The sequence below is a fragment of the Pteropus alecto genome, unplaced genomic scaffold (assembly GCF_000325575.1).
Source record: "Pteropus alecto unplaced genomic scaffold, ASM32557v1 scaffold185, whole genome shotgun sequence".
NCBI lineage: Eukaryota > Metazoa > Chordata > Mammalia > Chiroptera > Pteropodidae > Pteropus > Pteropus alecto.
In genome coordinates this window covers 7,996,979-8,022,722 of record NW_006438088.1, presented here as the reverse complement: position 1 = coordinate 8,022,722, position 25,744 = coordinate 7,996,979, and the positions used below count along the sequence as shown (strand labels likewise).

The window sequence follows — 25,744 nt, the reverse complement described above, 5'->3', positions numbered from 1 at the left end:
TCTGTATTCCTGATGCTATGAAATAACATGGGTGGGTTATGTCAACAAACACAATATACCCTCCAGAAAAAGTCATCCTGACCCATTTATTGTTGAAATTAAAAAATAAAAGGTACTTAAATACAATGGTGAACATATAGGGCAAAACAGAATCATAAAATTTAATGTTGAATTAAGCAGTGAGCTGAATGTTTGGGTCTCCAAATTGGCTCGAACCCAAAACTGCTTAAAAATGGGTATGTTCACAGTTAACGGCAATTGGCTTATAGGTGAGAGAATGGTCGAAGTTGTTCCAGTTGAACTTCCAGGGAAATTCTCTCCTCAAGAACATCCTGAAAAAGATGCAAAGCCAAGTTAAGTTTCAATGTATATAAAAATGATGGCACATCTAACAGCTTTGCATCAAGAAAACAACTTAAATTTGTTAAGAAGACAAAAGGACAGCTGTTCAGATTTAAAAAGATACTTTACTTTAGAAATGTAGTTTCTTTATGTGTATGTAATATTAAAACATTTAATAACTCAAATGTTTTTCTTATTATATTAGCGTAATAAAATGTTTTGTTTAACTATTAGAAAAGCCAATATCTGCAAATGATGGATATTAATGTATGAATCTTGCACGAAGCATACTCCCTGCAGTAACTGTAGATGAGTCAATTAACATAGATTCTTTCCCTGGTGATCACATCTGGTCACAGTAACTCCTGAACCTCATTGTGAGTTTCAGTTTCATGAAAAAATTTATTTTGCAATTAGAATTTCTAATCACTGTTGATTGTGAGCAGTCTTTTCAGATAGCCAGAAAATTCTAATTTATCTTTCCTTTTTTTCCTTTTTCTCAATCATGCTTTAACCACAACTACCTCTTCCTATTGGTTACCATACTTCCTATTTTTTATTCTCAGTGATGACAAAAGTGATTTTTAAAATAGCTCCTATATCCATGTTTCTATGGTTTTCTTTAGTTCTTCAGAAAAACACACATTAAAAAAATTTTCATCTTCAGTATTATACTAAAAAGCTTTTCTTTAGTTTTATATTCGTCCTTTTCAATGGACTATATCTATAATTATAGAACAGCTACAAAGTATCTTCTTTGATCAGAGTTATACAAGAATATCATCCATTCAACAGACATTTATCAAATGCCTAATGTAATATTGTGATTTGTAAGAAACATACATTTGGTCATTCAGATGACCCAACTATACTTCTCACATATATCTGGTCTTCCTACACAGCTCCAGCTTCTAAAACCCTAAGAATTTCCCAAGGGAGGGGAGTCTTATGTTAATGAAGTGACTTTTGGAAAGCACCCAAAAATTGGGGACTGGTTGCCAAGAGAACCAACCAAGCAATCAGAGGACTGGAACTTTCAGTCCCACTCCCTACCTCAAGGAGGGGAGAAGGGCTGGAGGTTGAATCAAGACCCAATGGCCAATGATCTGATCACTCATGCCTATGTAATGAAGCTTCCCTTAAAAACCCCAAAGGACAGGATTTGGAGAGCTTCCAACTGGGGAACTGGTGTAGATGCAGGGAGAGTGATACCCTGGAGAGGGCACAGAAGCTCTGCGCCCACTTCCCACATACCTTGCCCCATACATCTGTTCCATCTGACTGTTCCTGAGTTATAACCTTTTATAAACCAGTGATGTAGTAACACATTTCTCTGACTTCTGTGAGCTTTTCTAGAAAACTACTCACACCCAAGGAGGGGGTTGTAGGAACCTGATTTACAGCAGTTGGTCAGCAGTACAGGTAACAACTTGGATTTGTGGTCGGCATTCTTAGCTGGAGGGCATCACTGGAATCTCCCATCTATAGCTGGTTGGTCAGAAGCACAGGTAAGAGCCTGGGCTTGTGTATGGCATCTGAAGTGTGTTGTGAGGGGCTCTCTTGTAGACTGAATTCTTAACCTGTGGAACCTAATGCTATCTCTGGACAGATAGTGTCAGAATTCAGTTGAATTGTGTTGGTGTCTGAGAATTGTTTGTTGGTGTGTGGGGAACACCTCCCAACGTTGGAATTGGGTCTGGGAACCCTAGAGACCTAACATGTGCTAGGTTTGGGGGACAGAGACAAAAATTTACAAGTTTCTAGGACAATTCCAATTTACTACTAATGTCCTGGTCTAAGTATTAACACATCCCCGCCTCTTTCTTCCTCAAAAGTATCTTGGTTTGGACAATAAGTTACCTGGTCACCCTAAACAGAAATTATGATTTGAGTTAGTTTAGTAGGACAGAGACTGAAGTGCCACACATAATAATTCCAGGACTGTGATAAATGCTGGATGAGGGATATGAACAAAATGTTATGGGAATGACCTAACTCTGCATTCATTTTACATTTCCACAGACTCTTTTCTCCTAATCTTTGTGATTTACAACACAGCACCCAAAGTGGGGCCAAAAGTCCAGCAGCATCTCCAACACCTGGGAGCTTATTAGAAATGCAAACTCTCGGGTTCCACTCCATACCTAATACGAATCAGGATCTGCATTTAATATGACCCCAGATTACCTGAATACACATTGTTTGAGAACCACTGGTTTATAAGACATAAATGCTTAATAACGTTGAACCGTTAATGATTCTGGCTGTTAATTTTTATTCACAGGAGTTAAAAGAAATTATGGCTAGAGAAAAATAAACCCATTCCTCTCAAGTATAGATGATAGAGGAGTACACCCTGGCGATAAACACTTCTATTTAAGGCTTATCTTTTCCACATGCAAGAAGATCTGATTCCCACCCCCCCTCCCCGTCCCTTTTCTTCTTTAGAACTGTTTAAGTCTCTTTAATAGAATCTGAGTTATCTTGATAAAAGGATAAGACAACAATACTCAAATCATCTTAGAATTAAACAGAATCTGGATAGCCATGTACGTGATCTTGGAGGTACCAATGTTTCTTCTCTTGGGTTTCATTATGAAGGCTGAGGAACATTATAGGATTAGTGATGCCCTTTATATATGTAGGGTAAGACAATCATATCAGAATTGGGTACAAAAAAATTCCTGTTAATATTAAAAGATTCAAAGGTGCATTAAACAATTTAGATACACACGTCTCTTGCTACATGGAGTTTCATACTACCGCAGGAATTGCTGGATCACTGCAAAGTCCCAGTTCAACTCTGAGGTGCTAAGTCCATGGAACTTCCCAAATATTCAGAAACTACATTACCTTTAATTGTTGCTGCAATTCACTATTCAATCTGGCCAAAACTGTGTTGGTTTCCTTATTGCGTCTAATTGATGCCTGAATAGCTTTCTTATCTTTCCCAACAGACCTGAGAAGATAAAGAGGGTGAAAAATTACCTTCATTTCTTTAAATTCTCTCCATTCTTCCCTGATCCATCTTTAAACTACAAGGCAGAGGAAGCATCTTTTGCCTTATTAGCATAGCTTAACCTCACTTGTTCAATTTCAGTGGCCAAAAGTAAGTATCTAAGCTTCAGAAGCTTACTTATAATTGTTTTAATTATTACCATTCTATACAACCACCTGAGTTTAAAGTGGTCTGGAACAGGTTATCAGCAAACTTTTCTTGTAAATGGCCAGGTAGTAAATACTTTACTCTTTGAAGGCCATATGGTTTCTGCTGCATATTCTTTTTTGTTTGTTTGTTTCTTTTCTCCTTCTCTTCTTTCTCACTCTCTTTTTTACAAAAATGTAAAAGCCACAGCTCAAGGGATTTACAAAACAGGCCATAGGCTGAATTTGGCCCATGAGCCCAAGTTTGCCAATTCTGGGTCTAGAAAGATAGTTAAAATATCAGTGTTACTCTACACTACTAATTTTTTATGTTTGCTCCCGGGTTTGCAATATTGTATTAAAATGGAACTGGAATTGAACTTAATAATAAGAAAGGGGAAAAACTGGGAATATTCTAGCAACTCGTAAATGAGAAAACTCTTAAAGAGCAACAGTAAAGAACCTTTGCTGAACTAAAGAACTAATCTAACCATAATTTCTTTCCATTTGATATTTTTAACTGCTGTGCTCTTTATTCCTAGTAATTAAATGTGTTTAGGAATTGATTTGATTACCTAGGAATAGAGGGCTGTGATGCAAGAAGAGCAGCTAAGACACCTGTCTTTTGTGTATGTTCATCGACTTCTGGCCTTAATTCATCTTCTGATTTTAATCTTCTTCGAACAGGTTTAGGTGGTGGAGCAAGAGGTGTTGTACCTTTGCTCTAGAAAACAAGAATTCCATTAATATTGAGCATTTCTTGAAGACATTCATTGTTGCTTAGCATTTTGTCAACATCATTTCTTTCATTAAGGCGCTTATTCTCCAAAAATTAAAAGTTACTTGGCCTACTTTAAAACAATTTATAATTTGAATCAACAGCTAACAAATTACAACAGGAAAGGATGTTCCTAGTTGGCATCACAATCATGAATGTACCTCACTAGACAATTTTTTAAAAAAGGTAAAATAAACATCAGTTCCTTGTGGCCTGCATCTGACTCAAGACTGTAATATTAACAGATTTAACATAATATGATACATAGTCAATATATATATCTGTTCAATAAATATAAAAGGGAACCTCCAGAAATATGCATCTATTATCGCCACAGAATTTCCTACTCAAAAATACAAGAATATATCGTCATAATGGATAAAGTAATTTATAAAGAAGTAAAAAGTTAGAGAATTCTTAAAAACCCTTCACTAAGATGCACGATAATTACAACTCTTAAAAATGAGTGGACATCTTGTTGAAAACTGTGAATCTGTCTTCAACAGAATTAAATACGGTATTTTAGTATTTACAATAACCCGATTTGACCCGTTAATAAATAAAAAGAAGACCTAACCGCCATCTTTTTGGTTAAGCGCTATTTTTAATTTGTTGCCATGAGCTGACAAAAATAAAATAGTCACAGAACTACTAATGTAGTACAAAATAAAGTTTCCAAAAAGTAGAATTTAAGCACTTTCAGAAACACATGCTATTTTAATAATTATTAAGACTGTCTGGATGAAACAGGAAAAAAAAAATTACCCAAATTTTTCTCTCAAGGGGAAAATGTACTGATATCTATAATTTACTTGGAAATGCAAATGACAGATAAGAATAACTGAAACATGTAAGAATGGAGAGATATGTGATAAAGCAAGTATGGTAAAATATTAATGGTACACTCAATTTTACACTGATATACATTCAACTTCCTTAGAGTTCTTGCCACGAGGATTAAAGTTGAATGTAAAATTCAACTTTCCTGTATGTTTAAAAATTTTCATAAAATGTTGGAGAAAAAATTCTCTCTCAAACAGTTAAAGAGCACTGTGTATAACATTAACGTTATAGGGTCCATAATTTTCCCTATTCTACTTAAAAATAAATTAAATTTGACCAATAAGGAAGTTCTACTTTATTACCTGAAAGACTGTAATACTACATAAATTTTGAGAACCTGTGGCATACACTAAGATAGACTATTGCCTCCTAGAACTTTTAATAGGCAGACCTTGTTCTAAGAAAAATTAAATATATTAATGGCAATGGAATGGATTAGATGATCTCTAATTTTATTCGCAGATTTTTGTCATCTTTAAAATCTTATAAAGTATAAGTGACTTCTTATAACATTTTATATGTACGAAATGATGAATATTATAAAAGACAATTTTTGCATACCACATTGGCGGGTGCACTAGCAGCTGTCTTTTCTTCAATTTTACTATCTGTTTTGGCAGCTCGAAGAGAACTTGCAGAATCAGAAGCTTTTTCAACCTAGAGATGAATATATTATTACATATATATAAAATATATAATTGTGCATAAATATATATGTAACGAATGAGTAAAATGTTAAAATATTCATTCTGACAATAAGGAATCTGAGATGAAGATGAGAATGAATTTAAGAAAACTCTGTAAAATGACCATTCTCTACCACTGAAGGGCAGAGAAGAGGGACGGTAATAGATCTTAGAGTGTGGGGAAGGACTGAGGATGCAGCTGTAACACTGTTTGGGAAGTTCTTGTGGTTGGGGAGGGGATGCATCCACCCTGGGGGCATGAGTACCAGAATGCTGTGCACACCTGTACTTCCCAGTGGCCCCACTGCGAGGCAGGAAGTTACAGGTTTGAAGAAATGCCTAGTAGAGAAATTCTCATGGGTCAGATCTAGAAGAAACCTTTGTCTAAAGTATGTCAAATATATGTAGATTTCTGGATCTGTCAGAAAGGCTCATTATGGGCTGAGAAAACCAGAACTGAGATTCTATAATTCCTCTGGTCCCTCCAATTTCATGTTTACGTTTAGTGAGATCAGGGATCCCTAGAGTTCTTGCCACGAGGATTAAACAGAGTTTCATATGACACTGTCTGCCGAGATTAAATTTTGGCAGCCTATATATAGTCTGTAAGTCCATCTAACTAAAGTGACATAGTCTCATACAAACTTGAGTGTAGCTCTAGTAACCACAGCCTGTTGCTACATGGAATCTTCACCAAACTACACAAACAGCTACTTAGCATTAAGATACAACCCCCAGAGCAGTGTTATAGCCAGGACTAGATGGCTGTGCTTTTCATACAACAGCTATATATCCTCTAAAAGAAATGGCAGCAAATATTTTGCTCACTGATGTACTCTCTAATATCTGCTCTTTTAGGGATTCCTCTGTTTGCAGACAGGCTATGAGACAGCAGAAAATTAGGAAAGCCCTTAAAAACTGACCGGCAAGACCTCTGGATGTTTCTCAGCTTCATCATCTTGTTCTTCATTTACATTTGATGCAGCAAATACTTCAAATTGGCTGAAATCTGCAAAATTTGGTTGTTCTGGTATCTGCTGAGGTGAGGTACTAGTGTGAGTTATTAGGCCATCGGCATCCACTGGGCGATGCACAACGGGACCAGGAGCCTATACAACGGTTTAAAACAAAGGAACGAACATCTCATTGAGTGAATCAGTATTACAAAGTACCCTCTTTTTCTTTGGAAATACTATAAAGGTGCTCTGTTTTATTATCTGTAAATTCAGGGAGGTGAGCTACAGTAACACTTAGGACCAAAAAAAAAAAAAAAAAAAAAAAAAAAAGCAAAAAAAAAAAAAAAATAAGTGAATAAGACAAAAAAATTAAGATGACAATCCCTCAATAAAAAAAGATACTTTTACAAAATTCTTATTGCAAAGAAAGTGCATAAGGAGAGGGGAGGGTCTGGCCCTACTCTGATTCTCCACTTGCATCTATTTTTTTCTTAATTGGGCTACTGCACAAGTTTGTTCTTTAAACAAGTTATTTTTAAAAATGTTTCATTATGTTTTAAAAAGGTTATTTTTAAAGTATGAAAACCAGTGCTCTACTCTCTCAATACTTCAGTGTACTTCCCTTCAATTTGTCCTCTGCTTCTTTGCCAGATCAATCCTAAAATCTTCAATCAAAAAATACATTTATTGAGTATCTACTTCTGGTCAAGCACTATAGATATTAACAGTGAACAAAACAATAAAGCTGACAATCTATTGCAAGATGAGAGGTAAGTTAACAAAGAATTAAGAGAGTAAGAAAAGTTTAATGACAAAGGAAGTACAGAATGCTACAGAATAAATCTGGTCTCTTCCGTTTACCCTTTAAAAACTTTCCATCTCCTTTAAGAAATTCTAACCTTCTTAGAATGATACGAGATGCTTTGCCCCATTTCCACCTCTTCAGTTTCCTTTCCCAGCACTTCAGTTGTACTAACTTGTTTAGTCCTTGAAGACTATGCCAGACTTATCTCACACCCCTATGGCTTTGTGGATGCCATTCTGTCTGGCTGGAATGCCCTCTCTCGAAGAAATAACACTTTATCTTTCAAGTTTGTGTGTAGGTCTTACTTCCTTCATTTTACTTACACATTTTCAATGTGATCCCTGACTTTACTAGACAGTAAAAGTGTATTAAAGCATTTCATAAATGTATCTACTGTAGCACTTCTATTATAATTGTTGTATACAGTTCTGCCTTCCTCACTAGGCATTTCTGGAGTCAAGAGACCAACTCCCTGGGTTTTACAGCTTAACTGCAGTTAAGAATATTTTTGCTCACACTTTAGATAAAATAAGTGCTGGAATATTCAAATTTTAGTATCTTTCATGATTAAGAATCTGTATTTTAAACTGTATTTTAAATACCCAACTCCACTTTAAGAATATAACTCAGAAAATCAACTAAATTCATTCATGTAAAAGGTAGTCTAGTCACATAAAACTAACAGCTATCATCTAGACTATCCTGGAACATAACAGTTTTGTGTGCAGATCAAAACAATTTCAACCTGGCAGGGATGCAAATGTCACCCAACACTTTCTTATTTTCCAAAATCAGACTTATTTTTCCCTGAATTAAATGATCATTAAGAATAATATTTAATTCCCGATCTTCAAAATAATTCTAGAATAGAATCAAATACCTAACAGACAAAGTGATCATGAACACTGTAATAACTGTGTTTAGTAATGAGTACGCCTGAGAAGTACCTGTGAGGGCTGTGGTCTTGGAGGCACTGCAGGAGGATGAGCAACAACTCCAGCCTGTTGTTGTCCTGTGTGAATATACAAGTCTTCTTTTTAGTAAATATATAATTACTTTGCTAGTAGAACAGGTTGAATGATCAAATGATAAAGATTTCTAAAAATGTCTGATAAGTACTGGAAAGCATATATTACCTTGTATAACTGTCTAAATGTGACCTACTGGCCAAATCTCATGGCCTTATCTCAGACCTCATTTCTCTTGTTCTGCTGAACAAGGCACTCTTGACATGCTCCTCCCACATCCCACCCCCATTTCCATAATACCATACCTTCTTGGTTTTCTTCCTACATTTCCTCTTTTAATTAGTATTTCACTGTCATTTCTATGTAAATGATTCTCAAATAATACATCAATCTTTCTTAGCCTACAAGTCCAGTGGCCTGTTGATCATTTCTTCTTTTCCTCATTATTCTAAACTCATAATGTACAAACAGGACATCACCACCCACTGTCCTAATATTTCTATTTTGATCACATAATAACAATGACCAGTTATACAGAAAGTAAAACCTTGGAGTAAGCTTTGATTCCTCTCTCCTTTGTCAACTTAACTAACTTAAGACCTACTGGCTTTCTGCTTCCTTGATATTTCCACACTATTCTTTTAAAATCTCTTGTGGCATCTCTCGGGTCCCCATCTTTACCATTTAAATTCAAACGCATATTAAACAGTCATTAAGAAAAAAAATTCCCTCTCATCTGATACCTTTTAAATTCAAAATTTTCTTCCCATAAATGTTAAAAAAGATGCATTAAGAGAAAATAAAAGTGTCTTTAATTAACGTTAAAATGATAATACATACTATCATTCTCTAACCCTTACCTGTGGTGACTGTAAAGGTCCGATTCATATCTAAAGATGATGATCTAGAATGAGATGGCTGTGGCCTTGGAGGGGGAGGTGGTGGTGCAGTATTATCTGGTGATGTTCCTGAATGAGACCTGCAAAATTCACCCCATTACAATCGGTCATGCTACTGATATTGGAGCTTTTTCCTTTTTAAGCATTCAAAGTTGGCTAAGGAGCAGAAGATATTATTGGTGTGACATTTTCTCAAGTAGGTATACAAGTATTACAATGAATAAAGACAGTCCTGTTTATGATGTGCACTAAACAAATGGCTATTTAACATAGCAAATAATCTTGTTTATAAAGTATAATTACATATTTAACAGAATTTCAAAAAATGTGAAAAGGAAGTTATTAACAGGAATTCAAGGTAGACTGTAAAACTAGTATAATGTTTTCCTGAATTCAATTATAGGTAATATTATTCTGAAATATTTATTTTCAAAAAGAGAAACTCTACTTTCAGATATGGTTAGCTTTCAACTTATTTAAAGTTTGGAGTTTGGTAAGTTGCAGTAGAATCTGGCTCAACTATTTGAGGTTCCCATTCCTGTGTTACCACAGGCCATTCCACTTTAGAGATCACTGTACTCATGCTCAACCTACCCTACAGGTGCACTTATTTGCCACCAAAATTTTCTATATTCTGAAAAGCGTCTGATGGACTCTGGCAATCTAATCCTCACAGGGATAAAAAGGAGAATAAAATCCAAGATGACTGAGAATTCTAAGAAACACAGGAAGAACCAAATGAAGAAGCAGCCTTTGTACCTGTAAGCTCTTTGGAGATTCTATACTATAGTTTCTCTCTATTCTCTCCCAGGCTTGTGGCACAAGGATACTAAGCACATACAACAAGCCAGAGGAGAAAGATGCTTCTGTCCTGTACACGGGTTTTTGTGGATGATAAAGCCCTTGCAGACAAAACCCTCACCACCCTCGCCCTATCCCATATCTTTGTTTGTGCCTTAAGAGTTATACGTAACAGATCTTCAGGGTGGCTAGGTGGCCCAACACTGGGCAGTGCTTCTGGATGGCATTTTAAAATACGGTATTCTTTTGGTACTTGCCCTAAGGCTATAAAAGGAAATCTGCACATTTATTACTTAAACAGCTGCTTTTTGTTTACTTAGAAAAAGGACTGTATTAAACTGCAACTGCCAAGAAGTTATCAGCCCTTCCTAAACCCTCCACAGAATACCACAGAAGACAATGAGGATTCCATTTGTTTTCCTATTAAAGTTGGAAAGAATCAAAATCACTTCCCTTTTATATAAATCAATAGGTAACCTAACATCCTCCAGAGAAGGGAAGAATTAAAAAATAGAGAAAAATACTAATTTATACTTGTTCCTAATTTTTTTAAATATTAAAATGTAACAAAATATGGTAATATGGTTTTCATTGACAGAAATACTGACCTTTGACGAGTTACATTGTTCCCGATCTGTTCTGGATCTGAAGTAAAAGAGTCTGAACTACTGTAACCATCTGCTGATAAATGGAATATATTCTACTTAATAATAATCATTTCTTCACTTTTACTCTATATGCCTCAAACAAATGTAACTGAATTATTCTTACAAATCAGAGATATTCAAAAACTGGCTAAAAGGTTAACAATTCATCTCAGTGTTATTAACTATAAAACATTACATATAAATTGAATAATTCATGGCCTATTTAAACAATAAAATATTATGCACACAGAGTAAGTTTAAATCTAGAAAAGTTAACATTTAATAACAAATATTCAAAATAGGTTACATGGAAGGAGGTCACAAAACAGAATATACATTATAATTTCATTTTATATAAAAATATAGCACATGCACAGAATGAGGATTAAGGTGACAGTGAATGTTAATCATGGTCATTTGTGAAATAGTGAGATTATGCATAATTTTCTTATTTTTTATTACATTTCTACAATAAGTATGAATTACTTTTGTACTAAAAATTACATTTTTAAGGAACAAAACAGAAATATTTCAAATAAAAAACTTATTAAAAATTGTTAATGTAAAAAGTTAAAAATTTCACAAGGGAATAAAATGTCCTTAGACAATAAAATTTATGAAATTAGCCAGAGGTTCCCCATTTTTCACCTGAGGAAACAGCATTTTAAATTTCCTCAGAGTCTTATGAAGGAGCAGAGAATCCGGAAGTAGAATAACAGTGTGACATACAAAAATTTTAAAGTAGTAACTCTAGGGATAAAATGAAGGAATACTACTACGTATTTTCAAGAGTTATAAAACTGAACTCCTCTTCTTCCCCCACAAACCTACTCCTATCACAGTCTTGCTCAATTCCCAGTTGTTCAGGCCAAAATTCCTTGAATTACCCTCGTCTCTTCTCTCTCACTCGCATCCTGTATCACATAGGTAAGCAAATCCTGTGGTTTTTTCCTACAAAATATAGCCAGAACCTGACCACTTCCCAGCACTTCTGCTAACCACCCCAGTCTAAGCCATCTTCTCTCGCCTGTAACTGTCTCCTAAACAGTCTTTCCCTGTTTTGACTCTTGTCTTCTGGCCTGTTATCAAGATAGCATCCAGAAATGATCCCATTAAAAATTAAAAAAATGAAGGTCAGACCGTGTCACTTCTACAATCAAAACCTTCTAATGGCTTTTCACCTCACTCAGAGTCAGTCTTACCCTGCTTCCAGGTTACTATTCTACCACTTGCTATCTCTGCCTGTCAAATTTGCTAACTAGCTCTATTCCAAGTGTTTGTCTGCTGTTTGCAGCAAAAGTAAGCCATGATTCCTAAATCAGGGCTTCACATGCTGTTCTTGTGCCTCTGATGTCCTTCAGGTATTCACACAGCCAAATCCTTCCATTCCCCTTTAAGGTTTAATTCAAATGTCACACTCCCTTTCCTTTTTCCCAGCTTTATTTTTATCCAGAGTACTAATTACCTCCTAGGATATGAATTACTCCCCCCTCCCTTTCACTTATGTCTCCTACAGACTGTAAACTCCATTAAAAGCTTTTGTTTACTGCTGAATCCCAGTGTCTAGAAGAGCCTGGCACATAGTAGTTAGTTAACATTGGCTAAATGAATGAATACATACACAATTTCTTGACAGAAAGAAAGGGACTAGTGGGAAAGAGCCAATGGACTAAATGTGGCTAACTGAGAGGGATGGCAAACGGGAGGCTTACCCTGAAGCAGGTTGGGGCAGCAAAGGGAAACCATTTATTCATATAGAGGGCAGGGTGTATAAAAGGGTTTGACTATTCTCTACTTTATTCAGTGAAGATAATACCAACTGGCTATACATCTGCATTATTCAGACTCTAAATCTACACTTAATAAACTTCAAATGGAAGATGTAATATCATCTTTCACTTACCTACAGTATTTCCAGAAGCAAATTTTACTGATGAGTTTATCTTATTTTCTTCTGACAGGTCAGATGTTTTCACAAGTAATGGGCTTGTGGGATTAGTATGATCTAGTAGAGAATTAATAGGTAAAAATACAAGTCATAGGTATTTGAACTAATAAAAGTTTATAAACCTCAGTGAACGCGATAAGACTTCATTTAGATATTCGAAAGAAGTAGATAAATCCATGGGATATAAGACAAAATAATATATATCTTTTTGACAAAATAATATTTTTAATAAAAATAAATATAAACCTGTTTATACAGAATTTTGTTTTCTGCCATAATAGAAGATATTTTACAATGAAAATGTCGATTTGGCTGTTCATACTTCATTTTATCCCTGTAGGGCAATTACTTAAAATATCACACATATGGCTATAAAATAAGTATTTATGATGCTGACTTATATAGAAAATAAATCTACCTTTGAGAAACCCTAACTAAAACATTTAATCTTAAATGAGAAAATTCAAGAGTTTAAGCAAAACATAATTTCAAAGCCAAAATTATTTTAACATATAACCTCTTCAGTTAAAATCTGAACATACTTTAAATTAAAAAAAGTGATCATAAAAATCCATGAGGTATCAGAAAAGTCACATTTTTCAAATGTTCTTATTTAAAAACTTTATAACTTAAATTCAATAATTTGTTTTTTAAAACATAAATTAAAAAAAATATATATACAAGCACACATATACATGTATAATTGTACAAAGTACTATGTTAAAAAACAAACAATTATGAAAGAAATCTGAACCCTGACAGAATAATTACTTGTGTATTTCAGTTTGATACTCATCTAAAACATAACCCGCCAAATTAAAATATAGCCCAGCCACAGCTTGCTTACCACTGCCAGTTCTTTTAAGTTCCATTTCCTGCATGTGGATTTTGCTGGGAGTCATACGAATGGGAACTGGATGAACAATAGCAGTATCCTAGAGACAAATGGGAGGAAATACAGAATTTGTATTAAAAATAAAAATGCCAAGCTAATACTATGAAATAATAAAAAATAACACTTTAAAAACTGGTGGATAGACTTCCTCATTCACACTAAGGCAAGCATGAAAATTAATTTTTAAATGAGATATTCAAGAATTGTATTTAAAAAATCAAGTTCACTATATATTCCTAATAACTGACTTATTTTATAGAAAGTACATTTTCACTTTTGAGTAAAGATTTGGGTGAAAAAAATGATCTTATAAAAATATACAGTATTCAAAGGCAAAGTGCAAAAGGATCTGATGAAATTATACAAATTTGAACCTCTCAGGTTAAAGTGAACTATTTCATGAGAATCCAAAAACTAAGTAACATACTAAACTCATTTTCATGAAACTGCTCAAGAAAATGTGACTTTTCTTTTTTCATACGTAAGACAAAGTTAATGAGAGTCCTGTTATATTGTAACAGGTACAATCCACACTTTCTATAGATTGGTTCTATAGAGCTGCTTTTTAAAATTTAGCATAAAACTTCCACAAGGAATCTATTTTTAAGAGGGATAAGACTCCTACTCTGAAACTCTAATATTTCTCTTAAACCCTCAAGACTGTGATACACCTGCTATCTTTCAATTTCATGAATGTCAAGTCTGGTTAAAGTAAAGAAACTGGTAGAATAGACTTTTGAAAAGAATGAAAAGAGTAAGTAAGGCAAGGAAGAGAAGATGAAGACATGTGCCTATCTCCCAGAAAGGAGAGGAAAAGAGAAAGTTACCCCTGGGTACACCCGTAAGCCTGACCCTGGGAGCTGAGACTCCCAGGGGAGGAACCAGAGGATCAAGCATTTGCTTAATAGCAACAGACCAGCTGAAAACACTGCTAATGTGGCTCAACTCCTTCCATAGAGAGTCAGCTAGTACTCTGTGTGTGCTGCTGCTAAAGACTGAACACGAGATCCTCAAATCTGGAATATCTAGTATTGAGTTAAGTTTATAATTAAGCGTGAAGGATAATAGTCTTTCAGTTTAAGTCAGACACTGTTTTGGTGATAGTACTAACACCAAGCCTTTGCTGGAGAAAGTTCTAGCATGCCATCTCTTGTCTGATAGCTCTCCCTGGCTTAGTCTCATAATCTCTAAATTCAAACAATTTATAACAAATGAAGTCTTTATTGCAATTATATTGATAAATCCATTCATAGTAATTTCCTGCCCCCCACACCAGTGAGATTCTGGACAGGGTTCGTATATCGTCCAATTGATGTGAACTAACATTTCCCCTACAACTCTAAAATTATTGTTATAAAGATGAACATTAGAGATGGATAAAGGTTTAGATTTCTCACATAATAATGAATCACTCTCAAAAAAATATAATAATGCACTTAAGATGTTGTTATGGTTACTAAAAACATGGCTTTAGGAATAACTACTATTTTCTTCACTTATAATTTTAATAGCAGAAATAACTATGAGAAACAAGGAAGAAAAGTTTATTAGATGCTTTAACTCATTCTATTCATTTTATATTTTGTGTGTATGTGTATAAAATCGAATTTATAAAACTGGTTAACAGTTATAAATATTAGTCTTTTCATATAATTCCAGTACAATAAATGGAAGAACAATGATGACTCCAAGAAAAGAAAATCATGAATTTTCTATTCATTCTCCAAATAAGTTGCGTAAGTTTCTGTACCAGCAACAAAGCAATTTTGTATTATAAACTTTAGTCATATAACTACTGGTTGCTATAAGCCTGCAACAGCTTTACACCAATGGGTCCTACTGCTACAGGACACGGTAATTCCTTGAAGACCAAACCTAACTACAGACCAGTATTGAAAGCTTCCATTTGTGAATGACGTAAAGCAGGATAGAGAGCTTTGACTTTAAGCATTTCAATATCCAAATGAAGGACCATGAATGCTTATAAGCCTGAGTCCTGAGTCACAAGATGCCAAATGAACACTTTCTAGCATCCTCAAATTTAAAAAGAGAGAACGAAAAGTGTAAGACAGGCAGGCTCTGCTCACTTTCTTCTACCTATTTAAATCACCCAAAGCCTTTAGGAAACCCATTCCTAATCACTCGTGGCACATTTGTATCATATATTTGGGCACCTGATTTTATACAATTTAGCACTATTGAATATTATGCTCACGTATCTATACTTTCTACTTGCTTTAAATCCTATTATCTTCTGTCTGAATCCAACCCTAACTACTTTCTATTCCTATGTCACTAACTTAGTTCAGATGCTCTTCATCTCGTCTTGATCCCATCAATTCTTCACATTATTGCCCAAGTGATCTCCCCTGCCCCTATTTTATCATGGTACTTCTTGCTGGCCAATAGTGTCTATGAGATTAAGTTCAGATCTCTGATCTAGTATACAAAGACCTTCCCAGTCTAGTTCCAACCACATTTTTTAGCCCCATCATTCCCCCATACACATATCTACCCTATACTCTCACCACACTGAATAGATCCTGCTCATTCTCTCTGTTTAGAGAGAGTCCTTGTCAACTTTTGTCAATTCCATTTCATTCAAAACTCAGCACACAAACATTAGCTCTTTTATGGACATCTTCTCAAAATACTAGGCTGAGTTGGCCCATGGCTCTCTGCCCCCAGTTTTGTTCACAGCCACATATACTTATCACAATCAGCTATATAACACTAATCAAGCTTTTAATAATTAAACTGTGATTTACTTAAGACTGGAATTTTGTTTTTGACAATCAGTGATCAAACTAACTCCCTTTGACACCCTGAATTACTCAGGAGTTCTACAGCACTCAAGATCAGGAATAAATCATGGCAAAGACTAGCACATTATACTTCTCATCAGTCTAGAATTTCCTTGCAGAAGCAGATTCTGCCAGAGTCTATTAACTGATAAGCAGTTCAACAAAAGTAATCAAGTTTTCTGGAAATGAGATATCAGAAACTCAACTTCATCACAATTCTGGTAGCCTAATAATTAACCATCTCAGTTTGCAACTGAGGTCACTGCACTGTGTGATAGCTTGTCTCTAACTGCTACACAGCAGTTTGGAGCTTTTCATAGATTTTCACTTTATTGAGCAAAGAGCTAATTACCAAATTGTAGCTTTTAAATATATTACATTAAATATTTCCAACACTGTCATGCATGTCAAATTCATATTAAAACTGTAGTTTTTTTTTTTTTTTTCCCCTAAGTAATTCTGTTCTAATCTGAATGGACCTTATTTATAATCCTTATTTACATAAACTTTAGAAAGGATCATTTGAGATTGTGGCTACTGGCTGTACTCTGTAGATAGGCAGTATGTCAGATAGTATTAAATGAAGGTTAGAAATTCAGTGAGAACAGGTCATTCTCCTAATTGAAAGTTTAAAGAATTACTAGTTAGAGAACAAAGTTTAGGTTTAAGTTTGCCACCATAAAAGAAATAAAGGTGTTTCTAGGTACCAGATTATAAACACTTAAGACTGGCAACTTTATCAAATTTAGAAGTCTAAATTCACGTTTAAAGGGTCAATTAACCATTTTAAATTTTTCTAGAGCCTCCTGCCACACTAGAGATAACAAAAGAGAAGTATTGAGCCATATCATTTTAAACACTAGAATGGAATTCATAAATCTGTATATTTCCAAGAAGTTAGAAGAACATTACTGTTATTAAGCTAAATGTTTCCCTGCATTTCCTGCCAGTCATGAGTCAATTTATTTTGCCTCTGAGTTCTAGGTTTTGATATTTAATGTTCTTTCCTGGACTGACAAAGAATCATAATACTATAAATTATTATTTTCACTATCTCTTAAGGGTTAGAGAATAAAATAGAGTTTCTTTATTGCTACATCAATAGCAATAAACCTTACATCCCAAATAAAGTACTTTTATTGAGTACTTTATATAAAACTAACTTGACTATGTAAGTAGGAGATAAAAATAATATGAAGAAATGAAACTTAGCGCTCAGGTAAAACTTTCTTTTAGTTTACAGCACATGTCACTTCCCAAGACCTCAATTACAGCTGCTAATAAGCAGCAAAAATTGTGTTGCCTTTTTATTTCTCCTTAATTTTTCGAAGACTAAAGTCAATGATTAATGAATGCCCTCAAAGTAACAATAGAAGCAAAAGGCACAGATGATCTATATATTAACTGAATCTTGTATAATTAATAAATTACAAAATACACTTAAAAAAATTCTATGTTATTTGTTTGGATTCAGTGTAATAGCATCGCTATTATTTTAAATAGATATAAACTCTTTAAAATTGTAAAACACACCAAAGGTCCATTAATTTAAACTGCTGATGTACTATTATCCTTAAATGTCACTTCTCCCAAATCCACATTAAATAACAAGACCATTTTTACATTTAATTAATAAATGCTGGCTGTCTTTGATCTGAAACATCTAAAAAAAATGCTGTGTGTCACGTTCTCCTTATTTTTCCACTGAACTCAATTTTTAAAATCCTACCTTTACACTCTTTTTCCTTTCCTACTTATGTCCTCTTTTGATTTTGAAAAGTGCTTATTAACATGTCCTCTCTTTAAAAGAAAAAAAAATTAAAAAAAGAGGAATGAATAGTGAGAAGCATGATTAAGAGCTAAGGTACTAAAGTTTTTAAACAACTTGAGGGACAGGTGGTTCATATATAAAATTAAATCTATGGGAATATAATTTATTTTTGAAATCAGGATGTGAACTTTGTAGCATTTTTAAAGCAACACAACCACAGGAAGACAAGACAGAGGGCTCCTTTGCACAATGGGAATCTTTGACTAACAACTCTGTATTGTTTTGTTGAACTTGACTCTCTTGTAACAGAATTCAACATACTATTTGTCAAAGCCATACCATCTGGACTATTAAAATAAAAGATGACATTGCATATTTACATACATAGTACATATTACATGATGTGTAAGCATACAAATAAGATAGTGTTTACTGTCATTACACTGAAATAAACAGTATATGTTTAATAAAACACACTCAATTAGCAAATGAAAACAAGGTCAACTAAACCTATTATCACAGAATGCTTGTTTAGACACCAGATTTTAAAAACATACAGTTTTCACTCACCAAAATAATTAGAAAATACAAACAATGGTAAAAATGTTCTTTCCGCCATTAAACACAAAAATTGAAAAGCCTGCCACCATTTCCCTCTAAGCACTCCACTGAATCATGCATATCTGCTAAAAACCATAATGAATGGAAATTTGGGTTAATAAAATTAATTTCAAACAAGCAAGCTAAGTGATTGACTTACAGGATCAGCTGGTGCAATGTTAGAATCAAATTGGGTCAGAGTTTGTGAGCTTGAAGAGCGTTCACTAAATGTCTCCCACTGCTGAACAGACAGAGGAGAGACAAATCAGCATGACGAGAAAGATGGAGTAAAAGATCACTGGAGAAGATTTAGCAAAGTAATTCAGAGGTTGCACTGCAAGTTGTGTTTCACATACCTGACTAAATTACATAATTTCTATTTTTTTAATAAACATTTTATACTCATCTATGCTAGGTCTTCTTGTAATATAAGGTGAGCAACTTCACAATCAAATGTATAACAATTTATTGCAATCTCTATGGAAGAGATTCGAAGACTTCAGAATTCAATCTCAAAACACAATAGAGGAACAGAATCTAAGTGGTATAAATGGTGACAAAGTAAAAATGTAAAAGGGTCTGTCTTGACCAGAGAAAGAATAACTTCAAATCCTTCTTTTAAAATGTAAGTGTTAATGTATTGATTTGGTGATGTTACTGAATCTCCAGTATCAAACTTTTGGTCAAAACAAAAGCAAGTCAGTTTGACTTGCCAGTGCGACCCCTGAAAGATGATTCTATTATGTACGTGCACACCTTTTGTACATATGTATATTTAATAAAAATGTAATTGGGATAAAATGCAAAGAATTCTAGAATTAATATATGTTTGAGCTCATGTCAATCTGTAATATGTAGCAAGTCAACCCCTGCAATCAGCACTAGAAACAGGACCATGCCAGACCAAAAGACAGAACTGCCAATCAGGCACCCGCCCCACCCCTGCCATGCTAGATAAATCAGAATGCGGCCACAATGAGAGCAAATCAAGCATCTGAGTATGTGTTATAATTAGAAGATGTATTTTGATATGAAATACTACTCTTCTAAAAGAGGTACACAAATGTCCTATCTCTTAAAATAGGTGGAGTGACAGCCAATGTTAATTTTAGTAAATTCCATGTTTTGAAGATCTTAGTAATAAAATAGTATACGATTTTATCAAAACTGCATTAAAATTATTACAATTTGATCAAGAATTATCAGTTGTACTCTGAAGAGGGAAAAACATCTACACATACACAATATATACAAACAGATGTTTACACACAGACACACCTACCCCATTAACCAAAATCTTCTTTTTATAATTCAGTATGGAAAAGTACACATTTTTATGCTTCAAAGTTCGACATTATTTAAAACAGTGATAATTTGAGAAGACTTGTAGAAATTAAATAATAGCAAATTAATAATGATGAAAATTATCTAAGAAAATGGCTAATACATTCGACAGCTCTGCCTACAAATTAGTTTTTAAATCATGAAAATTAAGATATACTAAGATATACTGATACATTCAAAATGTTTCTTAAATAAAGAGAACCTACAATAATTCGTTTTTAGTAAGGGATATCACTCCAGGGAAGTGACTTATTAATCGTTATAGTTTTAATAATTATTGTTGCATGGGTACAGATGGAATTTTTAAAATCCTAATTATCTAACTGTGGGGGAAAATTTTAGATATAAATTTTTGCCAACAAGAAGGCATTTATTTACCTATTTGGTAGCGTGAAATTTTATCTGGTTTCACAGGACCATATTTAAGCTACCTGAAGAGCAGAGGGACACTCTTATCTTCATAACTTTAGTAAAATGGTCAAGAGCACAGGTTCTGGAACCAGACTACTGAAATTCTAATAATTAATAACACCTGTGTCACAGGACTGTTCTGATGAAGTAAACACATACGTCAAGAGCTTCTGAACAGAACTGGCACATCGAAAGTGCTCAATGTTAGGGATTATTATTAGTGTTATCCCTTACAGTGAGTGCCTTGTCCATATTCAGAGGTACTAAATAAATATTTGTTGAAAGATTAGAGCTTTGTGGTAGAAAATTATAAACACGTCTTAAAATCAATGTTAGTTTTATTAACATTTTGATTTTCCACAGAGAAAAAAATTACGACATTCATAACATTACCAAATATTACAAAATGAAACTTGCTACAAGTATTTAAAAAGAGAAAATACAACTACTTATTAAAATACAGAAGGGATTTTCATTCCTAGACTTTAGTGATCACACACAATTTTATCTAGAAAGAGGGGCTTTAAAACTGAGATGCTTTTTAAAGAGCTGCTTTTACTTATTAGCTGATATCAATGAAAAAAAAAACCAAAACTCCTTTAATTTGGTATTGCTTTTAAAAAATGAGCAAAAACAGTGGTTTCAAGAACAGTGATCCTACTCTATATAAAAGCCTCTTTACTACTAAATTCTTTCATGGCTTAATTCTTCCCTCCAGAAAAACAGATATAAATGGCTTTACATCTGACAGTATGACAGGTGGTATATTACATCTCAGGCACAAGTGTCTGTGATTATGTCATAAAGCAGCAGCAAGTACTTTACATCTGCCAGTTACTTATGTTTTTCAACTGTCCAAAATTAAGTACTGTCTGTTTAATCCAGTACTTTTTTAGCTTTAAAAGATATAGAAAGCACAGAAGCTTAGAATTTTTTCCTAAAACTCAAGAAACTTTTATACTTGTAGCATTACCTAAAAATGATACAAAAAAATTTTAAGAAAAAACTGAGCAAAAACCACTATTTTTGCTCATTTTTTAATAATTTGTTCTCCAAGAGAACTGCTCTAATAGGCTAGAACAGCAATTTTTAACCAGTTCTATAGAGCACTGAGGTTTAATACAGGGGCCTCAGGGTGCTTTGGGAAGGCAAGGCCTCAGGGTCCCTTTTCTTATTCTAATCAAGTAGTCCTACTTTTATTGTTTTTGTTTGTTTGTTTTATGATGGAGTTGTAAAGTAATTGTAAGGGAGTGCATCTGTCTCAAATTCTATTTTGCATATTGTGTTTGTTCTTATATACAAGGTATCCTTAATCACTGTATTTAATAGGGTTAAATCCTTCTATTTTAAGTAAAACTAAATTATCAGGAATAGCTGGGGTTGAAGAAATACTTTGTTCACATGGGAAGCCAGAATAGTGACTTCTCCTATCATTTTCAAAGCTAAGATTCCAAATATTGTATATCACATACCAGGTTTACAGGAATGAGAAGGCAGTGTAATACAGTGGCTGTGATTCAGTTGACTGAATCGCAGTCAACTGTATCGCAGCCACTGTATTACACTGTGGAAGAACTTGTGTTCACGTCTTAGCTCTTGTTCCTTAATGGCTATGCAGTATCTTGGCCAAGACATTCACCCTTTTGACTGTTAACTGCATGCGTCTGTCCCATCTAACTCCCAAGGTTTAGGAGTGGAATGGGTGGTGGAAACCAAATGATAGTATATATGAGAAAAGGTACTTTGAAAACCTCAAAGAGTCACATAATCGCAAACATTTCTCAGTCATATTTGATATGTTCTTTTAACTATGCGTACGTACTGAAAGAACCAGATGCTGAAATTAATCTGTTTGGAATGTCTTACCTTAACAAAGTTAATGTTAATGAAAGAAAAAGGAAGCTTTGCTAACCTCACTGCTCTGATTCATCTCCGGCCAAGTCTGGTTTAGTGACGGCATTGAAGGTGACTTGCTTGGAGGTGCTTCTGCAGGAGAGCCTGAATAACCTACCTCACCTGTCTGATCCCCAACGTCTGCAATTTAAAAATAAAGAAATTCTCTATAAATAATATATTTTAGTTTAGGAATATTTACTTATATAAAAAACAAACTGAAGAGTTTTACAAGTAGTAATTTATGATCTGAATTTCCTTTCCTGTTTCCAAAATAAACATTACATTTATACTGAATGTCACTGTAATTGAAAATGTTAAAAAAATTAATAAACATTTGAACAATCAGGTAGTACTTATTCTTGCTGCTTATTGTTTACTCAAAACCATAGCTTTCCATGAAAGTAAATTCTAATTAAGAATAAATACGGAGTTATATATAATAATAATACAATAGAGCACACACTTTGAATTGTTTTCTGATAACAGGGGTGGATATGTACCAGTTCCTAAAGTGTATTTCATGGGATATTAGTAAGGTGCTTTAAAAAATTAGGCTTTCTGTTCAAATAAATTTAGGGATACTGTAATACCCTGGTGGAGCATCCCCATGCACATCTGCATATCAAAGACTGGTAAAGTCCTAGAGCTAATAAACAATTTAAATCAGTTTTTCCAAAACACAAACCTTTTATCAAATATAATCCCTCAACAGTCCTTTGGAATATACTTTGGAACTGCTAATTTATACAATTTACTCGCATTTTCCCTATGATAATAAAGGGAAGAGAGTTAAGGAAAGGAGGCTAATGGCTATAAATTTAGAGTTAAGTCTCCCCGTTACCAAGAAGCAGAATATCTTTATAGGGCAGACAGCAGAAGGAGAGGATGAGTCCCAAGCATGAGCAACAAGCAAAGTCAATGAGCCCACACAAAACAATTTTTTTTTTTTATCATTAGGCTCAATGGCATTTACAGACTTCACTGAGAAAGCTACAAATCCGTAACACGATTCCGAAGTGGTTTTTAAAGTTTCACGTGGTAGCATATTCTTTTAATTAGTTAAGCCTTAATTTAAAATGTCTCAAATTCCAATTTAAAAACAGAAGGAATTTCAATGGTAACTAAATTCTCATTCCAATCTTAAATTTTACATGGCTATGAATATAATCCCAGTTTGAAAATAACATTAATTGCCAAATTAATGGGGAGTGCCTAATCTATTTAGAACTTCTATCAAAGTATGATTCTAACATCTGTCACTATCTCACTGTTGGACCATGGGCAAGTTGAATAAAACTCGAGTTTCTCCATCAGAAAGAAAAACATTTGCCATTAAATGTCAGCACTATACCTCAAATTCCTAAACAGACATACAGCCATATTATAACTTAGCAATGTATATGTTTTAACCCTTCGATCTATTCATAAGTAAATCCTTCACATTTTAGTGCCTAACATAGGACCTAATACATACTAATATTTATTTGATGAGTTAATTTTTCTGTTCTTCACTTAATTCTCCTTTACTGTCATTTTCCAAGAACCAACACTAACTACTGATATTTTGAAAAGTTCTCAAAATTTCTCTTCACCTTATTCTGTTACATGACTGTCTCAAAATGCTCCCCTTTTAATTACCGTGATATTATTTCTTTATAGTCATAACACAATCCAAGTTCTAATTTGCAGTCCAGCATCATATTTTTGATGAATTTTTGTTTTCTAAGATTAGGAATTGTTGCTATTTCTTTCTTAATCCTATCCCTTTCTCAATAAAAGTGTCGGAGTGGTATAGAACCAATAGAGGCAGAAAGGCTTCAGCTAATGTTCTATGAAGACCTCTTAACTCAAAGCTCTTAGAGAAAAACTAATGAAGAAATTATTTATGGTAAATAGTAGCAGCAAATTCCTCATGGGGACAGCTTGTGGTTTTTAGTGTGAACAAAAATTATGGACATTGTCTTCTATAACAAAAGGAATGGAAGTTAAGGAAAGAAGGATAATAGCTATAAATTTGGCAGTTAACTGAAACTAAAATTCTGTCAGGAGGATGGTGAATGAAGTGTCTTTAAGAGATCCCCCAAAGCAGGTGTTAAAGAAAAATAAATAAGATTAAAATAGTATTATTAACTATAGGATGATTAATTTTCAAAAAACCTATTTAAAGTCAGACAAATGTCATCTTGGGGCAAACTGGGGCCTTAGAATGCCTTTCTCTACCTCTATTATCATGTTAGTCATCTACTGACAAATTTAGGGCCAGACTGTACCCTACCCCATTATAATTTGGGATAGATTCCAGGAACCTCAGTGATTCACTGATACAAAATTGCAGTGGGTCTAGCCTCTTGAGGCTAAGAACTGAAATATTATCCATCCAAATAATTATACTTCATAATTATTTCAACAGAGTTATTTTCCTAGAGTAGCAGTTCTCAAACTGTAGACCAGGGACTCCTGGGAATCCCCACGACTCTTTTAGGGGTCTGAAAAGTCAAAACAATTTTGTAATAACTATAATAATGTTTTTTTTTTTCCTCTATGTTGGCATTTGAACTGATGAGGCAAAAGCAATGGTAGGTAAAACTGCTAGTATATCAGCAAGAATAAAGGCAGCAGCACCAAAATATACCAGTTATTGTATTCCTCAGCCACACGCCTTCCAGTTAAAATAAATAAACAAATAGGCATGGCAATCTCACTGAATGTTCACAATTAAGCAGTAAAAATTATTTTTATTAAATCTCAGCCCTGAAAACATTCCTTTTTAATACTGTGTGACAAAATGGGAAATATATATACATATATTTCCAAATTTATATAATGGAGTTCCAAAGTAATACATATATTGCACTTTTGCTCCATATCAAAGTACAATGACTGTCTCAAGGAAAAGTACTTCTAGGATTCAGCTGTCTGCTGAAGAGGCCACTTCTTTCAGTTTTTCTTGAAAGGACAGCTGATAAACTATAATCATTCAGATGTGAGTTTTAGGCATTTTCTCAAAAGTGAATTAAGTGAGCCTGTCAAATCAAGGAAAACAACTGTTTACACTACCTGTTACTAATGACAAACTCTGAAGTTTTCAAGAGAAAATTAGAATTTTGGAAAATTCTAATTTTCCATATCCAACAAGCTCAAGAACTTCTCAGCACTTAAAGACTTCTTTGATAAGGCAGATTGTAATATTGACAAATTTTTTTTTT

General features: G+C 34.0%; 1 protein-coding gene across 6 annotated transcripts in view; it reads right to left on the bottom strand.

The window, feature by feature from the left end:
* Window positions 1–61: 61 nt before the first annotated feature.
* Window positions 62–25,744, bottom strand: part of REPS1 (RALBP1 associated Eps domain containing 1) — a 71,678-nt gene continuing 45,995 nt past the window's right edge. For 2 of the 6 annotated variants that reach the window (XM_006915367.3, XM_015592138.2), the window contains exons 9-20: window positions 22,555–22,676; window positions 19,048–19,128; window positions 13,665–13,752; window positions 12,773–12,874; window positions 10,831–10,903; window positions 9,383–9,501; window positions 8,502–8,566; window positions 6,717–6,902; window positions 5,669–5,764; window positions 4,062–4,210; window positions 3,196–3,301; window positions 62–332 (exon numbers count right to left, since the gene is read on the bottom strand). In XM_006915367.3, coding sequence (XP_006915429.1) covers window positions 264–332; window positions 3,196–3,301; window positions 4,062–4,210; window positions 5,669–5,764; window positions 6,717–6,902; window positions 8,502–8,566; window positions 9,383–9,501; window positions 10,831–10,903; window positions 12,773–12,874; window positions 13,665–13,752; window positions 19,048–19,128; window positions 22,555–22,676 — 1,256 coding nt within the window. In that variant the 3' untranslated portion in view covers window positions 62–263. The remainder of the gene's footprint in view (window positions 333–3,195; window positions 3,302–4,061; window positions 4,211–5,668; window positions 5,765–6,716; window positions 6,903–8,501; window positions 8,567–9,382; window positions 9,502–10,830; window positions 10,904–12,772; window positions 12,875–13,664; window positions 13,753–19,047; window positions 19,129–22,554; window positions 22,677–25,744) is intronic. The other 4 variants (XM_006915368.3, XM_025049281.1, XM_006915369.3 and 1 more) reach the window with 4 other exon arrangements.